Source organism: Malaclemys terrapin, chromosome 8, assembly GCF_027887155.1.
Source record: "Malaclemys terrapin pileata isolate rMalTer1 chromosome 8, rMalTer1.hap1, whole genome shotgun sequence".
Lineage (NCBI taxonomy): Eukaryota > Metazoa > Chordata > Testudines > Emydidae > Malaclemys > Malaclemys terrapin.
This window is the reverse complement of record NC_071512.1, coordinates 6,921,353-6,937,912: the sequence shown is the minus strand read 5'-3', so window position 1 is coordinate 6,937,912 and position 16,560 is coordinate 6,921,353. Positions and strand designations below refer to the sequence as shown.

Sequence of the window (16,560 nt, the reverse complement as noted above, 5' to 3'; positions counted from 1 at the left end):
ATCTGTGAAATGGAGATTATAATATGACCGCTTCTCTGGACTCAATCAAATTAAGTTTGCAAGACACTTTTATAGTAGCACCTTCAGCTGAGGATCTTAAAGTGCCTTGCAAACATGACTTGATTGAGTCATTATTATAATCCCTGTGTATGTGGGGAGAAGTCGGGGACACACTCCACAACGATATCTTCTTACCATCCCCCTGGCTGGAACAGGAGATGAAGTGAGCAGCTTGCCTCCCATGTGATGTTCCCCTATTTCCCTTGCTATCTACAGTGCTGACTCAACAAAGTGGTAAAACAGTGTGTTGGAAGAGAGCAACTCCAGAGAGGTTACAGTACACCCTCCCCAGTGGGAGAGAGAACTCAGACACTGAAGAGAGTCAGTCTCCAGTTTGTAACTGAGAAGGACCGGGAATGGCCAGCCACACACATTTTGAAAAGATGGACGTTTCCCTGATTACTTAACTTGCCCCACCATCTATCCCATCCCATTAGTGTTCCCGAACCCCAGTACAGCCCTTAGAACCCTGACACTGAGTGACGGAGGGCCCTCTCCGTAGTTCAATGCTCCAGTTCCTTGTCCGGTGGGTAATTGTTTGTTTCTGAGAAACAAAAGGGGAATTAGCCAGTTCTTCCCAACTAACAGAAGGTTCTGTTCTTTAAATGTGCTGTTGTGGCCTGGGTCGGCTCCAGGTTTTGTGGGGCACTGCGTGTAGCGACACATGTGAGGTCCTAGCCAGCTCTTTTCCTATGGCCTCTGGCCACATCTCATCTGCCTCTGACCTGCCTCCAGCATTGACCATCATCCCCCAGCCTGTGTGAGAAGCTCCATGGCCGCTGGTGGAGCTGAAGTGCAAGTGGACATGGGAGAGGCCACTTAGGGAATTCGGTCTCAGCCGAAGTTCACTGGCCCCAGAGTCAGCTGGGAGCACAGTGGAGGATGGGGCTGTTTCTCTGGCTGGTGGACTAAGTGTGGATCTGTGGTGTGCAGCCCCTGGTAATGGAAGGGTCTGATGCGCTAGGAGACATGCAGGCGTATGACTACCTCCGCCCCGTCACATCCCATAGGAATTACAAAGACATGGCTGTCTTTATCGCTGTGTCCGTTTGGATTGAGAGAAGCCACCCTGTCCTCAACCCACATTTGCATTTTCTTTGCCCCCCAATCAAAAAATGAACAAACATAAACGACAGTAGCAAATGCCCATGAGAGTGATGGGGACTTCCCCTGTGGCGCCACCCAAGGAAAGGCTGCCTTGCTCTCTGGATAAGGAAGGATAGTCCCTTTGCCCCTTTAAACTGAATAATTTTCTACCAGACAATCCCCCCTAGAAGGGGTCTGCTGTAGGGGGACCCTGTTCCCAATGGAAAGGATCCAGCTAGCAGGGTTGGAAATACTCTGTTGATGAGCACAAAGGCGAGAGGAGATATTATACCTGTTGTTACCATGGACCATTTGGTCATTGCGTAGGGCGCTCACAGAGTGTTGGGAAGGATTCTCATGTGTCCAACTCCAGTTGCTAAGTCTGGGGTAAGCCTCAATCAAGACCTGCAGTTCCAGATTTCCTCCTATCTTTACTTCGTGGCTGCAGTTCTGCCTGGGCAACAGACGAACATAACCTCTCTCTGAGGGACAAAAGAGCAAAGCCAATCAGTGGGTGTGTGTGCGAAGGACAAAGGTCATCCACATTTAGCCCTGGCATAGCCCGCATTCAGACCATCTCCACTGATCTCAATAGTCGCCCGCCTTTACACCAAGATTGGTTTGGGCGTAGAGAAGTCTTTGCTGATCCCAGTTCCTGGTGGGACCCAGCTCAGCCTGACGCGGGACAATGAAATTACACTCTCTCAGTGCAATGCTGTCTTTTCCTGATGGGCTTTCAGCTACTCTCAGAGGCTGGGGCGTACCCAGGACAGGTCACACTTCATATTAAGGTTCCATTTATAAAGAGTTAACAGATGGCTAAGCAATCGCTAGAGATTGTTAGAGTCCAGCAGGTTAATTGGTTGCTTAGAATCATGGCTTATGAGTATCTTTAACGCTGTCTGCTGGTGTTCTTATAACCATGTGTGACCTACACTACTCATGTCTGCAACAAGCGTATAACATCTATGAACCATCCATTAATACTTTATAAATAGAACCTTACTATAAAGTGTGACCCATACCCAGCTAGTGGAGGGAACAGCGGATATGACAAGGACTTGAGGTTAACTGATTAGGTGACAGGATAGCTGGGAAGGGGGAGGAGCTGAACGCACTGGCTGAGTCAGCTATGCTAAAGAGTGATGTGGCTAAACGAGCAAGCTGTATCACCTGTGCATCCCCCAGGAGTCCAGTCCGTCCCTGGTCTCTACTTGTCCAGGAAGCACATTTAGATCTGAGCCCTCCTTCCCCCAGCAGCACACTACAAACCCCTCACTTTGGTCATCAGCTAATTTGAACCCAGGAGCTTCAGAGCTAAAAGGATGAGCGGCTTCTTTGTGAACTGCAGAAATAGCTCTTTCAACTTGCATCTGCATTAGAGTTTTATTCTCTTCGGTGGATCTGCCACTGGAAGGGGGGACAGACCCACCGTCTCCTAGTGTGGGACACACAGTCAGCTTTTGTTTCAATGGCCTCTGGGGTGACTTTGTCCAATGCATTTTTTTAGAGGCTGTTTATTAAACTTGTAGAAAAAGAGAAGATCTTCCTTGGCTTTGCATCTGACTGCACCAGCGACCGGATCACTAACTGGATAGTGGCACCTTCCCTTTTCCCCTCAAGACACCTAGACTTCCCTTTTCTATCCACTGTAGAGTTCTGGTATTGAAGCACGTAGGTCTAATCAGGGAGCCTCCACTGGCAAGCCAACATAGGGACAAGATTGTGGTGTTAGATGCAAATGAACGAGGGAGACGAGGTTGTGCGTATGTGCACACATTTCATGATCTCACTTTTCTTGCCCATTCAGGAATTGCTCACCTACAACCTGGAGCACAGTTGAAGAATTACTGGATCCCACAGAATTGTTTGCTACACAACTGTATCGTCCACTGTCTCCTATTGTCACTGCTGGAATGTATAGGGTGAAGGAAACGTAATAGTCCCCATTTTCAAAGTTGTTGTTGATCGTGGTGGTGACCTGCAGTCATAGGGAAGGAACGTTAGACTGATTTGTTTTGGAACAAAAATCAGGATTAGTGATTACTGTGCCCTTCATCTTGTTTTCTACCTTACTAGACCTTGTCCCAGAATTTATATGGCTAAAATGGAGACAAGTGGAGACAAACAGATACTGTTAATTGAAGTCTTCAGTGCAGATACTTGTAGCGTAGACAGGCATATAGATTTCTTTACCGTCATTGTCAGCCCTTTGATTATCAGCTATAGTTCAATGCATTATCTGAACAGACTGCTATAGTTTGTATGCTAATACTGTATCATCGCCTACACTGAGACATTAACAACTCTAAAACAGGAACTGCTATTTTATCTAATCTACCCTAGGTTTTTAAAATGCACCCATCAAAGTTTTATCTATGTATGAAAAGTATTAAAATCAACCCAGAATATATTGAAGTCCACACAAGAAAATCTCCCTCGCTCTCCCCATCTCCCTTCTCTAGGGGAGTGTGTGCGTATTGAGGGTGTTTGTTGTTTTATAAGATAGGATGTTGATGGGGTTACTGGGGCAAGCCTGGCTGGGAGAAGTGGGGTTTACATGTCATTTTGCAGGCACTGCAGGTCATGTTCAGCGAACCCCGATAAAGCAACCCCCATTTCATTCTCTAGGACAGTGAGCCACCAAGAATGTGTGCAAGTGTCTCTTAAACCCTTTGTAAACTGTCACCGCAACAAAGGAGAGAGAGAAAGGATGTCTGTGCTTCAGTCTCCTGTGTTTGTGTACAATACGCAGTCTAATCATGCACTTCAGTACTGTGCTCCCGCCAGCTGCTACCATATGGAAGGTTCTGTGAGTCAGGAATGACTCTGGCCATCCTCTCCCTCCCCATTTTCCAGAGAGATCACATTCCCCTTAGGGACAGAGGAAAATGACTTACATTCTGAGCTGGATGGATCCACTTGACGTTGTACTTGTGGGAAGGAGAAATTAAATTGCAGATGATCTGGAAACGTTCCCCCTGTATTCGCACGTGGTCTTTTTGCTCCACCGTGACTGAGAGCGGCTTTACTGTTGCTAAACAAAGGCAGAGATGGGCAAGGATTAGTTACAGGAGGGCTTAAAGGCCTCTGCATTCTTGAAGAATCCCCCAAGGACTTGGCTGCTTAGCTCTTGCCACCATCCACTTTAATCCCTTCACCCATCATTGCCACCACCTTCACCACCATCGTCATCCCCACTCCTCCCAGCACTACCACTTTCAGGGCAGGGCCATCACCATGAGGTGGCTCAAAAGGCTTAAAGGGTAAGGAATCCCTGTCCCATCTGCCTGCTGATCTGCAAGACAACTGCACCATGGCCTCAGAGTTTTCAGTGTTCCAGGAGGAAGAACAGATTTTCCTTCAGGCTCCTGGATGCATCTGCAAGGATCTGAATGATGCAAAAAGCCAGGAGGTGGAGGAGCAAGGTGCCAGGGGTATGATCAGCATTAACAGGAGTCCATCGATAAAATGAATTATTCATGTAGTAACAGCAGTGTACATGGGACTGTCCAATAGCACATCAGTGCTAAACAGACTACAGAGAAAAGGGTCCTGTCAGGCTGTGGAACAGTCTCCCAGGGAACCCCGTCAATGGGAACATTTAAAACTAGACTGGACAAAGTCCTGGGAATACACAGTCAGAAACAATCCAGCACTGGGAGAGGGATGGACTTGGGCTCTGCTTTATAAAGGTGTCTATGGGGATTCGGTGCCCAAAGCCCACTGAAATTCAATGGGAACTGTTCACTTAACTCCCTTAGGCTCCTTTGAAAATTCCAGCCTCCGTGGCCCAGTAGGTCATTTCCATCTCCAGCTTGTCTGACCTTTCCCCAAACGAGCTCCCCCAGACCTGCTCCTGGCAGAGTTAACAATAGCTGCCTCCCCATGGAACTGCTGGAAGAGTGATCAGAAACCTAACCCTTTACCTTTTAGAACAATCAATCTGATTTTCGATGACCTCTCCACTTTTCCGTTGACATGGGCCCCACACCTGTAATATCCTTTATGATCTTGCTGCACGCTGTATATGGTTACTCCATCCTGAGGGCTGAAAGAAAACTCAGTCCCTGGTAAGACTGGAGAATCATCATCCTTCAGCAGGGTAACGTTGGACCCATACTCTGGGTCAGTGATCAGACATGGCAGCCGTGCATCACGGCCTTCGCTTACTCTGACACTGATGCTATGGACATACCACACCTTCTTGGGATCTATCGATGGAATAAGACAAACCAGAGAGTGAAATCAAGCAAAGCGCATATACTTGGTCAGGTACATTTCAGTATAGGTTCAGCTTTCTGTCTGCCTTGCATTGCTGCATGGTGTTAAACTACTATAGCACTTAAAGACCTGCTCCTATTGATAACCCTATGGCTTATTAGTTCTTTAAATCTCATTTGGCATGACAGGTGCAGCCTATGATACCTAAGGAGAGGGGATATAATTTGTAGCATGAGTACAGTTGTGATGGGGTGTGTGAGACAGAGACTGAGAGGGACAGTTAGAGGAGCACCAGGCACTCAATGAAAATTACCTTTCAACTGGGGCTGCTGGTTTTAGTAATAAAAAGGCTAAGCTTGAAGATGCTAGCTGATTGGCTATTGAGGAGTCTGTCTATGAGGTTTCCATTAATCGCATGGGTAAGCCCTTGTTATTGAAACCATTAGGACAACCGTTTCATAGGTGCAATATTACACGAGGGGGTGATCTGCTGCATGCCTTCACGGAATGCTGGGCGCATAGCTTCGTGGATTTCTGTCCATGACATCATCACAGCACCCCTGCCTGCGTAGGGCCCCAGATAGCAAACCCTATGCCTGGCAGTGTGTATTCAGCAGAAGCCAGGTGACAGTCCCCAGTGGGTGCACTAGACAGCATTTCTAACCAACTGATCCAAAGACCAGTGCCGGTCCCGGAGATTTCCCATGATACCAAAACGGTTGAGAAACGCTGCACTAGAGGAGTGTACTCGAAGCAGTAAGCAAAACCCGCCTACACGAGAAAGCTATAATGATATAAGCTAGGGGGTGAATTTAAATGCATACTATATTGGTCTGGGTCCCAATGAGGTCTCTCTAGTATATGTTCTGGCATAAGAGGACCTTCTGGTTTAGCTTATGCTGTTTTGGAAGGGGTTTAAGCAAAACAAAATAAAGAAAGCCACTCTAATCCCGGAGTAGCTCTTATCTGGAATATCCAGCTCTTACATAGCATTTTTCATGCACAGATCTCTAGGCACTTTACAAAGGAAGGCAGTATCATGATTCCCATTTTACAGAAGGGCAATCTGAGGCACAGAGCAGTGACATGACTTGCCCAGCTCATCTAGCGGACCAGTGGGAGGCCAGGAATATTGACCTCAGGCCTTCTGAGGCCCAGTCTAGTGCTTTACGCATGAGGACACATTGTCTCCCTAAGGGTGAATAAGAGCGCCCACATGTGGGGGAGGGGGTTATACTGGTATAACAGTATTGGTATTGCTATAGTTATATCAGTGTAACAGGTAAAACTATCCTGTGTGGACAACCCTTAAACGAGTGTGACCGTACGTGAAGGAATGGCATTAGCTACCTCTCACAAAGAGATGGATGGATGCTCGCTCCATGTCACTGCTGTTGGTATAAGCGCACTGATAGGTGCCGGTGTCCCTGTAACTGGCACTGGTAATACTGAGAGTGCTGTTAGTGCCACTGGAGTACACGATCATATTCTGTCTTGCGCTGACCCATTCCACGCTGAAATCCCCAGAGCAGTGCAAGTTTACAGGGTCTCCCTTGTTTACAATCAGGGCGGTGACATTAGGGTCGATTGTCGGAGACGCCGAGCCTGCAAACAAGAAAGAGAGGATGGGTGAACAACCGACGTGCCTTACAGATAAACTGGTGGGATCTCATCTCACCTTGCAGGGAATATCTTAGCAAGGGCACAAGGAAGGGTTGTCATAAAGACTGGGCTGGCTGGCCAGAGTTGGACTTTTGGTACATTTCATACACGTAGCAGAGATTCTAGGCTGATATGGTTGGCTGGGCTTTTTAGTTTAATTACTTCTCAGATGGAATGAATTTTAGGCTAGGAGGAGTATTTGATGTCAGAACATTCAGAGCCTTAGATGGCAAAATCCACTCTTTGGCACTGATTAATCCAGGCTCCGGAGTTTCTTTGTTTTACTTTCTTAGAAGTTGTTCTTTTCCTATTGATCAGGATTTATTTGACTGTAAATTTCACTGTGGAGCTGTAAGCACATTATACAAATTGTGTTGGGACAAAATCCTACTCCTGTATTTTTAATCCAGCAGCAATCAATGCAATTTTCTTTTGTTTACTTCTTTCTGTGTACTACATAAGTGCTAACATCAGAACAGAACCGGAAAGAAATGTGCCAAACTATGTTGTGCAGAGCCAATTGAAAGAGCTCAAAGCACTGATTTTGTATCAAAAACTGCTTTGGTGAAACTTTAATTTCTTGGTGGTGGAGTAGTGGATTTTGAAAATTACAAAATAATACATAGTACTTATATAAGTACTCAAATACTATGGTGATAGAGGCCAGATAACTACCCAGATCTGATAGAATTTCATCCTTAGTACTCAAAGAATTGTGTAAGGGAAGCATTATTATTCCCATTTTACAGATGGGGAAACTGAGGCACCGAGCAGTTAAGTGACTTAGACAAGGTTAAACAGTGAGTGATTGGCAGGGCCAGGGGTGGAACCCAGTTCTCCTAACGCACAGTCCTGTACCTATGCACTGGGCCACATGATCTCCTAGCCTAATGATCGCCATTTTGCAATGGGTCAGACTTCAGGCCTGAATTAGAGTTGCCATATTTGCCTTTAAGAGACATTGTGGAACTAACTCCTTCATCAGTTCGAGTAAAGGGGAACCTGGAACCTCCTTCAGCCATCACTGTCAGAGAGAAACACATTTTTTTTGTCTTGTCAGCGAGTTCTTTTAGTCACTGCCTATATTTATGGAGATGGGGGAAGTGAAAAATGAATCAGTGTCTTATGGGGAAAAAGCTGCAACAACACCCTCATGACAGGTTTTCTTTCAGGGGACAGGAAACACATTGCAAATGGCTATCTGTGCTCTGGGGGGGTTGGCTTCCCCCCCAATACACAGCAAGCCCCTTCCAAGAGCTGGCTATTCTCCCACTTCTGCTTTTCCTCAGACCCTAACCCCTTCCCCAGATCTTAAAGGAACATACACTCAAGTTAAAAAAAACCCTTCCTATGCTGGCAACATGCTCTTAGTGTAGATGTGGCCTAACTCAACAGGAACTCATCGAGCAGACTCCGACAGAGCTACATGTATGAGAAATGGGAAAGGACGACATATGGAATATTTGACATTTCTTCCTCTTGAACTTTTTCTTGCTGTTTTTTGACTTCTTACAGAAACAGGAAAAAAACCATTTATTCCCCAAGCAGAGAAGGAAATATCCTACAATCCTTTTGAAACCATATTTTCCATGTATCTATAGTTTCCTGCTCCCTTCTATGCTAGAGCTCTGTATGAGGGTATGGGAGCGGATCTGCTTGTATGTTGGTTTCTTGTCCAGCCATCAGTGTGCCTTGCTGTCTCTGTATCCCGTAACTGGTTTGCTTGGTAAACTTAGCATTGGCCATTAGGATTAAGGCAACGTCTACACTGCAGTGGGGAGGTGTGATCACAGCACATGTAGACATACCTGAGCTAGCTTTGATTAAAGCAGCTAAAGCATGCATCAGGGCCAGTCCCCGAGTGTGAGCAGAGTTGCTGGTGAGACGCATTAGGACAGTAAATCAGCCCCCTCCCCCTCCTCTGTAACATGGCAGGAGCTCTGGTGCAGGCTTCTGTTCTCCCACTGACCAGAATGCAATCTCACACGAAGTTAGTGAGTGTCACCCACCAACTTCCTCATTGTTGTCAGTAACTGCTGGCCATTGGCTTCACCACACCATGGTTGTGTAACAATGACCTCCAGTTGCAGGATGAAGCCCATCCCCCTCTACCATCCCAGCCACGACAATTAGCCAGACCCCTTCATCTGGCCAGAGCTTGTTGTTCTTTTTGAAACTTATTTTCCCAGGGACTCTAAGCTTAGAGGCAGATGCTGGTATCCAGGGAGGTTCCAGCCTGAGAATGCATGGAGGCCCAGCGACGTCGCCCAGGCTCACACAGAGGTCAGCAGGATTTAAACCAGGTGTTGGAAATTGAAAAGGCCTGGGGCCTCCTGGCTCAGTGTCCTGCATTAGAAGCAATTCCCGAGGCACTAACTAACCAGAGTCAACTGCGGCATCCTTCAGTGCCCAATCTCTCTCTCTCTCACACATCCCAGCTGTCCAGTCCTTATTATTCTAATAGCCAGGAAGCTCCAGTTGCCTCCAGAATCAGGAACAACCTTACATCTGTGTCCCTACCGGAGCACAGCCCACATTCCATCCCTCACTGCCCGGTAGGGATGGTCCAGTGAAGTGGCTCTCCATGCCTTTGTTAGGACCCCCTGGAAAATGGTATAGACCTTTGGCAAACATGTCCCAGCATGCAAGGAGTCAAACACTCAGGGCTGAATGTTCAAAAGGAGTTAAGCTTCTAACTTCTATTTAGTTTCCTAACCTCCAATGAAATGAACAGAAGTTAGAAGCCTAACTCCTTTGGAGCAGTCAGACCTCAGAGCCCAATCTTCAAACACAGGTGCCTTAAAAGGGTGTCCAGATCCCACACTTGGATACGCAAACAACCAGCCTCTGCATGCAAGTTGGGCATCCGATGTGGGATTTGGCCAGCCTATTTGATCTGAGGGCAGGGATGCCATGTCTGGGAACTGGGCCCAAAGTTATTAAAGAAACAGCATATCTGGGACCCAGAAACTGTACCATGACCCAGGAGGGGGAAACACAGCAACGCCAAAAGAAACAACTAAGGAGTCAAGAAACAGATTAATCAAATTCAGACAGAAAACAAAATACGACCCACTGGAGACTTATGCAGGGATAATGCTGGTGCATGCAACCCTTGGGATGCTTCAAGATTCTTGGTGCTGTGGGATTTCTGAATAACTGTGATAAAACTCAGCTGTCAAAGGCTTCATAGGGCAACTCAGTAGGGAAACACCTGGCAATCCTAATGAGATGGACCCCCTGAATGTGGCTCTACATTGTAAACGTGTCCATGTTTCCAATGGGGATCCTGACAGAGTTCTCTAGGCGCCAGGAAACCTTGTGTCTCCCCAGTAACTGCCTAGTCCACATTATCCCAAGATCCCATCCTGCCCAGGGTTCCCAGCCATTCCTGTCTTCCTGGGACAGTCCCAGATGCTCAGTTTCCTTAAAGGAGTGGGCGTAGCAGGGGAGGGGGGCTGGGGAGGGAACCTCTCCCACGATGTCACCATTGCTTGAAATGCAAAACCAGAAAACACTCAGTCCCCTTTCCATATTTTATTTTGCAAATGTCCAATCTGGGCCGGAGAATCCTGCATGCTTCTCTTGGAGGATTGAAAAGAGACAAGGACAGGGAACGGGTATAGCATCCAAATCAGAATAGACAGACCAGACTTTGCTGTATTCCTCTCCCATCCCATTCCATTGAAAGGCTTAACAATACCCTTGGCCTAGCCCTTATTCCTCTGTATTCCCGATGATTGGAGAAAGCAGGCTGAAGTGGCTTAGGCATGTTGTAGGGATATAAAAAAACCCAATATTCCTAGACAAGCCTATGACTGGATCCCACTTGGTGCGAGACAGAAAAGAGAAGGAGAAGCGATGACATAAAAAAACCTGTCAGAAAAGACGTTGCTGCCATGGGAATAGATGATAATGGAGCAAGAAACGTGGCCCTAGACAGCTGGAGGTGGAAACACTGGGTCATAAGGCACGAGAACATCTAATCTATATGCACCAGCAGCATCACCAAAGGGCTGCAACCCTCACACACAATCTAACACAGCATAGCAATACCCTAGCCCCGGGGTAGGTTACAGTGCATCTGAAGGAACCAGAGCAGGCTAGTCCGCTGGTTCTCCCACAGCCTCATAGCAATGAATCGCTCATGTTCTTGAGCGGAGCGGGACTGAGTTGCGACTAAGCGCCCCTCAGATGTAGCACCTGATTTTCACAGAGGATCCTGCTTTTTACACAGCCTTTCCAAGAGAAACCCCCCCCACCAAAGCTTGTCCATGCTCAGCCAATAACACTTGGCGTTTCTATAGTGCCTTATATGTTCAAAACAACAGCGCAGGTGCTACTACTAGAACGAGCCCGCAGCTTAGCTGAGATCTGTCCTGGGGCTCCATCGGTTCCTAGCCCTCTGCTCTAACAGCTGGGACACAACGGACCAAATTGACACAGGCAGATGAGCACCTAGAGGCATTTACAAAACTGCCTAAGTACGTTAGGTGCCTAACTCCTGTTGTTATTTATTATCTGGCTTCTCAGAGCATCTCGAACCCCTCATCAGGGATCAGGACCTCCCGTGCAAGGCGTTGTACAGACAGAACAAAAGTCAATGGAGTTAGATGCGTAACCTGATTTGTAAACTCCACTTGGTGCCACTCTGCATCTTTAGGCACCTAAATACCTTTGGCCCTAGGAGCCTCAAATTGTCTTGTAGATCCCTGATAATGTTGGCATGTTGCTCTTAGCGCATAGTCATTCTCTTGTGCCCAGTGCTATAAATGAGCCATAATGAGTCTGCAAGGCAAATCACCCCTTGCCTATTCCGTCTGTGTTGTAGGGGCCGCCTGTTAACTCTCCCACCATTGCAGCAGTTGCCCCTTGCAACAGTCTGCTGAATGAGGGGCTTTAGGCTTCAGCCCGGCCCCCCTTGCTTTGCAGGGGCTGTGAGCGCTGCGCTCCCTTTTGGGCTCAGGACTGCGTGCTCTTTGGGCCAAACCCGGAGCACCTTGCTGAGTTTCCGTTCCATCCTGACTCAGGCAGAGCTCTCAGGGCCAGGTTTTTAAAGGTGTTCCTGAAGCCGTTAGGCGCTCGAGTGCTTTTGCAAACCCCACTCGGCGTCTATCTGCGTCTTTAGGGTCCTAAACACCTTTAAAAATCTGGCCTAGTGACTTTAATGGGAGTTTGCTGGAGAAAGGATGGAGCAAATGCTGACCAGGGAGCTTGGGGTCCCTCCTGTTCTGCACAATTACCTATGGGTTGTGCAGAAAGAGTCTCCACAACGTGCAAATATCTCTCTAGCCACATCCTACGTGCCACTGCTTTCCAGCTACCACGGGCTCACATTGGCTTAGTGGAGTTGCTGCTGTCAGACCTACCATGCCAGATGCCAGCTGCCACCAGAAGCACCAGGATGGCAGGGTCCATCTCCCCTGGGCTGCAGGTGCCTCTTCAGCACAGGTCAGGTATGCTGTGATGCAGATGAAGGAACAAGTGCTTCAGCTCAATGGATCCTCCCGAGTAGACTGGAGAAGGCTGGACTGGGAAGCACTGCCGAGCAGTCTTCAACTGTACTCTGCTGCCGTCTCTCTCTGGGATAAACTTCTCCTTTTGACCACAAGTTAGGAAATCCCTATTTTTTTTTTTTAAGAGAGTTATACAGTGTCACCAATGGAGGACAACACTGCACACCACTCTGCCCTTCCCCAAACCCATCCTTCATGGTAGGCCCGGGTTATCCTCCTCCTCCCACCCCTGTCTCCTCCTGGTTTTGTGACGGTCAAAAAAGCTGGAGCATGAAGGGGAGCGTTACAGAAAACATTCTTGAGGCAAAACACGCACTAGCGTAAGTGGCGGGGACAGGCCGACGCACTGCCATAGCCCGACAGACAGCTGCTGGGCTGGGGGCCTGGCTGTCGAGAATTCTACTACATTCTCACCACGGCAGAAATGAATCCCACATCATTTCAAAGGGCTTGTCAGGGCAAATTTGGCACCAAGTGCAGGTTGTGTGAAGCCAGGGAGCACACTGGGGTACAGCCGTGGAGGCGCTGGCGCATAGAGTCAAACCCTGAGGGCCTTCGTCTGCGGCTTCCCAGTGAAATCAGAGAGAGTGATGTCCACATAAGGACTGAACAAAGGCAAAATCCTCAGGATTCAGTTCATAGAAGCCAGGTTGTACCTGAGGCCATTATTCCACAGGGGCATCAGGCATCCAATGCATGGGAGGAGCGTATTTGTTACCAGATTTGCCCATTACTTTGGGGTATGCTCATTTATTCGGGTTACTCTTTTGGGGAAGGGGATTCTGTAATTCTATCAATGTACTGCTTGTGTCACTTGTGTTTTCATATGGAGCTCTACTTCTTCCTGCTGCAAGTCCCCGCCCAATGGAGCTACCCTGCAGGACCTAGGTTCCCTAGGGCTGGGTTCCTGCAGCCCCAGAACCGAATGAACACACCCACACCCACACATACATTAACAGAACAAGTCTGAGTGGACTGGGTCAATCAGCACTGTCAAGCTGACCCCTTATGTGTCTCTGGACTCACTGGGCTGGAGGAAGCAGCACTTTGAAGCTGCACCCCCTTATATGCCCCTGGGCTCCATGGACTGGGTCAAGCAGCACTTTCAAGCTGTTACCCTTATGCGGCCCAGATTCAGCACGTCCCTATCCCCACTCCCCCAACACAATTGTACTGGCAGTAACCTACCTGATGAGCAAACCCCACAGTATTTTGGGCGCTGCAGGGATCTTTAGCTTAGGTAAAAGAAGCGTTGCTGTAGAGTGAATGGGGGGAGCTAAAAACACAAAAGAGTAAAGTTCAGCAAGAGAGAGAGAAGCAACCAACCTAACCATAGAAGTTATTTATTGAATACTAGTGATAACTACACAAGGAGAGCTAAACCAACATAACATAAATGATTAAAGGTTAATATCTAAGGTAGAAAGGAAAACAGAGAGAGAGAAGGGGGGGGGGAAATCTCACTCACTCCATGAGGTTTGAACTAGTGGGGTTCCCAGGTGATGGTGGTAGCGGAGGGTTCTGAATGCTGGAGACAGGCAGAGCCCCCAGCACGATCAGTCAGGAGAAGATGGAGTTCCAGTGGAACTGATGCATAGTTTGGATCTAAGCATCAGAACCCTGACTGGAGGGTGAGTAGGGATTTTTGTAGAGCAAATACAATGGTTCAAGGGAGAACACTAGATTTGTTTATAGGTAAGCTGATGACTCAAGGGTTTTTTTTAGACAAGACAATAGGAGCTGATCACTCTTGGCTATGGGTGGTGTTTTCTTCCAGGGAGCTCACAATGCAACTAGGCTGCTTCAGTACTTGGATATCAATTAAGGATTCATTACTAGAATTGGTCTGATAATTGCTGAGCTGGGTGTGTGCAGACATAGGTTCATTAGCATCTGGAGCAGAGATTCCCATGATGCAGTGCTTCCCTGCTTTTTCTGGTCCCAGAATTTAGTGTGGTTCTCTGTTCTCCATTCTGTATGTAAATTGAGATGTCTTCCTGTCCCATCTTTCAAGCAGATGAAGCTAGGGGAGTTGTCTCTGCTCTCCATTCTGTATGCTAATGGAGATGTCTTCATCTTGTCACCCTTGTCAGGAGGGGTCTAGGTGTGTCTCCCAACACCCTTCACTGCTCTCTGCAAGTTTTTTCCTCTGATGGGTTTTGGTTTAAGCAGAGGCTGGGTGTGTGTGTGTCTTTCATGAGTCAGGCTGTTGTTTGGTTTATATAGGTGCATTTTAAATGCAAGGAAAAGCACCCTAGGTTAGGCCTTCCCACTAGCACCAATGCACCACATGCAAGAGCATTATCCGCAAGCATTAGCAAAGTTGTGGCCACTTCCCACTCTGCCGAGACCATTGTAAACAAGAGCCGAGGGCTATATGTGCTAAAGCAGCAGTTCTGCGCTGAACCTTGGCGCAAAACAGCTTTATGGGGCCAGGGACTCAGTGGGTGTAAATCAATGTCGCTCCAGTGAAGTCAATGGGGCCATGGCAATTTCCACCCTCTGAGGATGTGGCCCGATACATAGCACATGGTGCATTCTGCAGATAGCACCAGCTGCCTTTTTCTTTAGCACTTTGCAACTGGTAAATGATCAAAGAAATCCCTGTGCCAGTGCTTCTGCAAAATGTCAGGAGACCTCAAACACAGGTGCTGGAACTAGGGATGCGGGGGGTGCTGCTGCTCCCCCTGGCTTGGAGTGGTTTCCATTATATACAGGATTTACAGTTTGGTTCAATGGTTCACAGCGTCCCCCACTATAAAAATTGTTCCAGCGCCCCTGACCTCAAATGCATGCAAGGAACATCGCTGCTTTTTTCCCTCCACCCAGGAGATGGGAAAGGCAGGCTTGCAAAACTCCTGTCAGTTATTTGGTATCTTGATCCACCTAGCAGGGGAGACAATTTACCATAAACTTTGCGGTGCTCCAGCCCCACTTCTGCTCTGACCGTATTTTTCCTGTATGGAAGGAGCTTAAGAAAGGATTTTGGTTTTTCCAAATAGTTGTATGCTCTGAGGTGACACTCACATTGCAAAAGTATATGTCTGCCTTCTTGCCATAATGAGACACCCTTTTCAAAGGCATGTCTCAGAGTGGGTTTATGGAGAGTGAGGTCAGGAAGATGCTTTGTGACCTGTACCATGGGAGCCTTCCAAATAACTCCGTCAGCTGCCGGAATCTGGCAAATAGGTGTAGTTAGATGTCTCAGCCAGGCACCCTCTCCAGCTGCATGATTGCTGCTTGGCTTCTCTGGTCAGGCCAGAGGATGGGGTGGGGTGGAGAAGCACTAGACATGAGCTCAGCCATTAGTGATTCATTGTTTCCTCCATCCATGAGCAGCAATGGGGATTCCACATGTGCTGGTGAGGTAGAATGTGCTTCTTAGTTTGGTGCTGGAGCGCAGGGCTTTACATTTCTTTAAGGGGCTTCCGTGCTCGTGGGGAGACATGCCTGAAAGCTGCAGGCCTCTGTTGATTGATAGAGAAGAGGAAGCACAGACAGTGGTAGTGCACGCTTCGCCCATCCTGCACTGCCCATGTGGAGACGCCATACTGGATCAGATCCTTGGCCCATCACGTCTGGGCTCTTGCTAGTGGCCAGGACCAGCGTTCAGAGGAAGGTGCAAGAAACTCTTTGGCAGGTACCTATGAAATAAGCTGCCCATAGGGAAATAATAATCCCATCTCCTAGAACTGGAAGGGACCTTGAAAGGTCATCGAGTCCAGCCCCCTGCCTTCACTAGCAGGACCAAGTACTGATTTTGCCCCAGATCCCCAAGTGGCCCCCTCAAGGATTGAACTCACAACCCTGGGTTTAGCAGACCAATGCTCAAACCACTGAGCTATCCCTCCCCCCAAGAATCTTCTGATCCTGATGTGCCTCAGCCCTGAACTGAAGGAAGCAGCCCTGTGAATGACAGGTGATGTGTGGCTCATGCTCTCTGCTGAGGCTGCCAAGAAGGGAGTCAATAAATGCTGGTTTATGATGTGGGAACTTGTCCACTGGGCACGCG

At 47.9% G+C, this 16,560-nt stretch overlaps 2 protein-coding genes across 2 annotated transcripts in view; one reads left to right on the top strand and one right to left on the bottom strand.

Annotated features, from left to right (window-relative positions):
• The window catches only part of CSF1R (colony stimulating factor 1 receptor), a 29,950-nt gene extending 17,337 nt beyond the window's left edge, over window positions 1-12,613 (bottom strand). Inside the window, exons 1-6 of the mRNA XM_054037054.1 lie at window positions 12,402-12,613; window positions 6,721-6,975; window positions 5,076-5,360; window positions 4,047-4,183; window positions 2,968-3,127; window positions 1,439-1,628 (exon numbers count right to left, since the gene is read on the bottom strand). Coding sequence (XP_053893029.1) covers window positions 1,439-1,628; window positions 2,968-3,127; window positions 4,047-4,183; window positions 5,076-5,360; window positions 6,721-6,975; window positions 12,402-12,450 — 1,076 coding nt within the window. The 5' untranslated portion in view covers window positions 12,451-12,613. The remainder of the gene's footprint in view (window positions 1-1,438; window positions 1,629-2,967; window positions 3,128-4,046; window positions 4,184-5,075; window positions 5,361-6,720; window positions 6,976-12,401) is intronic.
• Window positions 1-16,560, top strand: part of HMGXB3 (HMG-box containing 3) — a 65,451-nt gene that overhangs the window by 46,474 nt on the left and 2,417 nt on the right. The gene's annotated exons all lie outside the window — the stretch shown is intronic.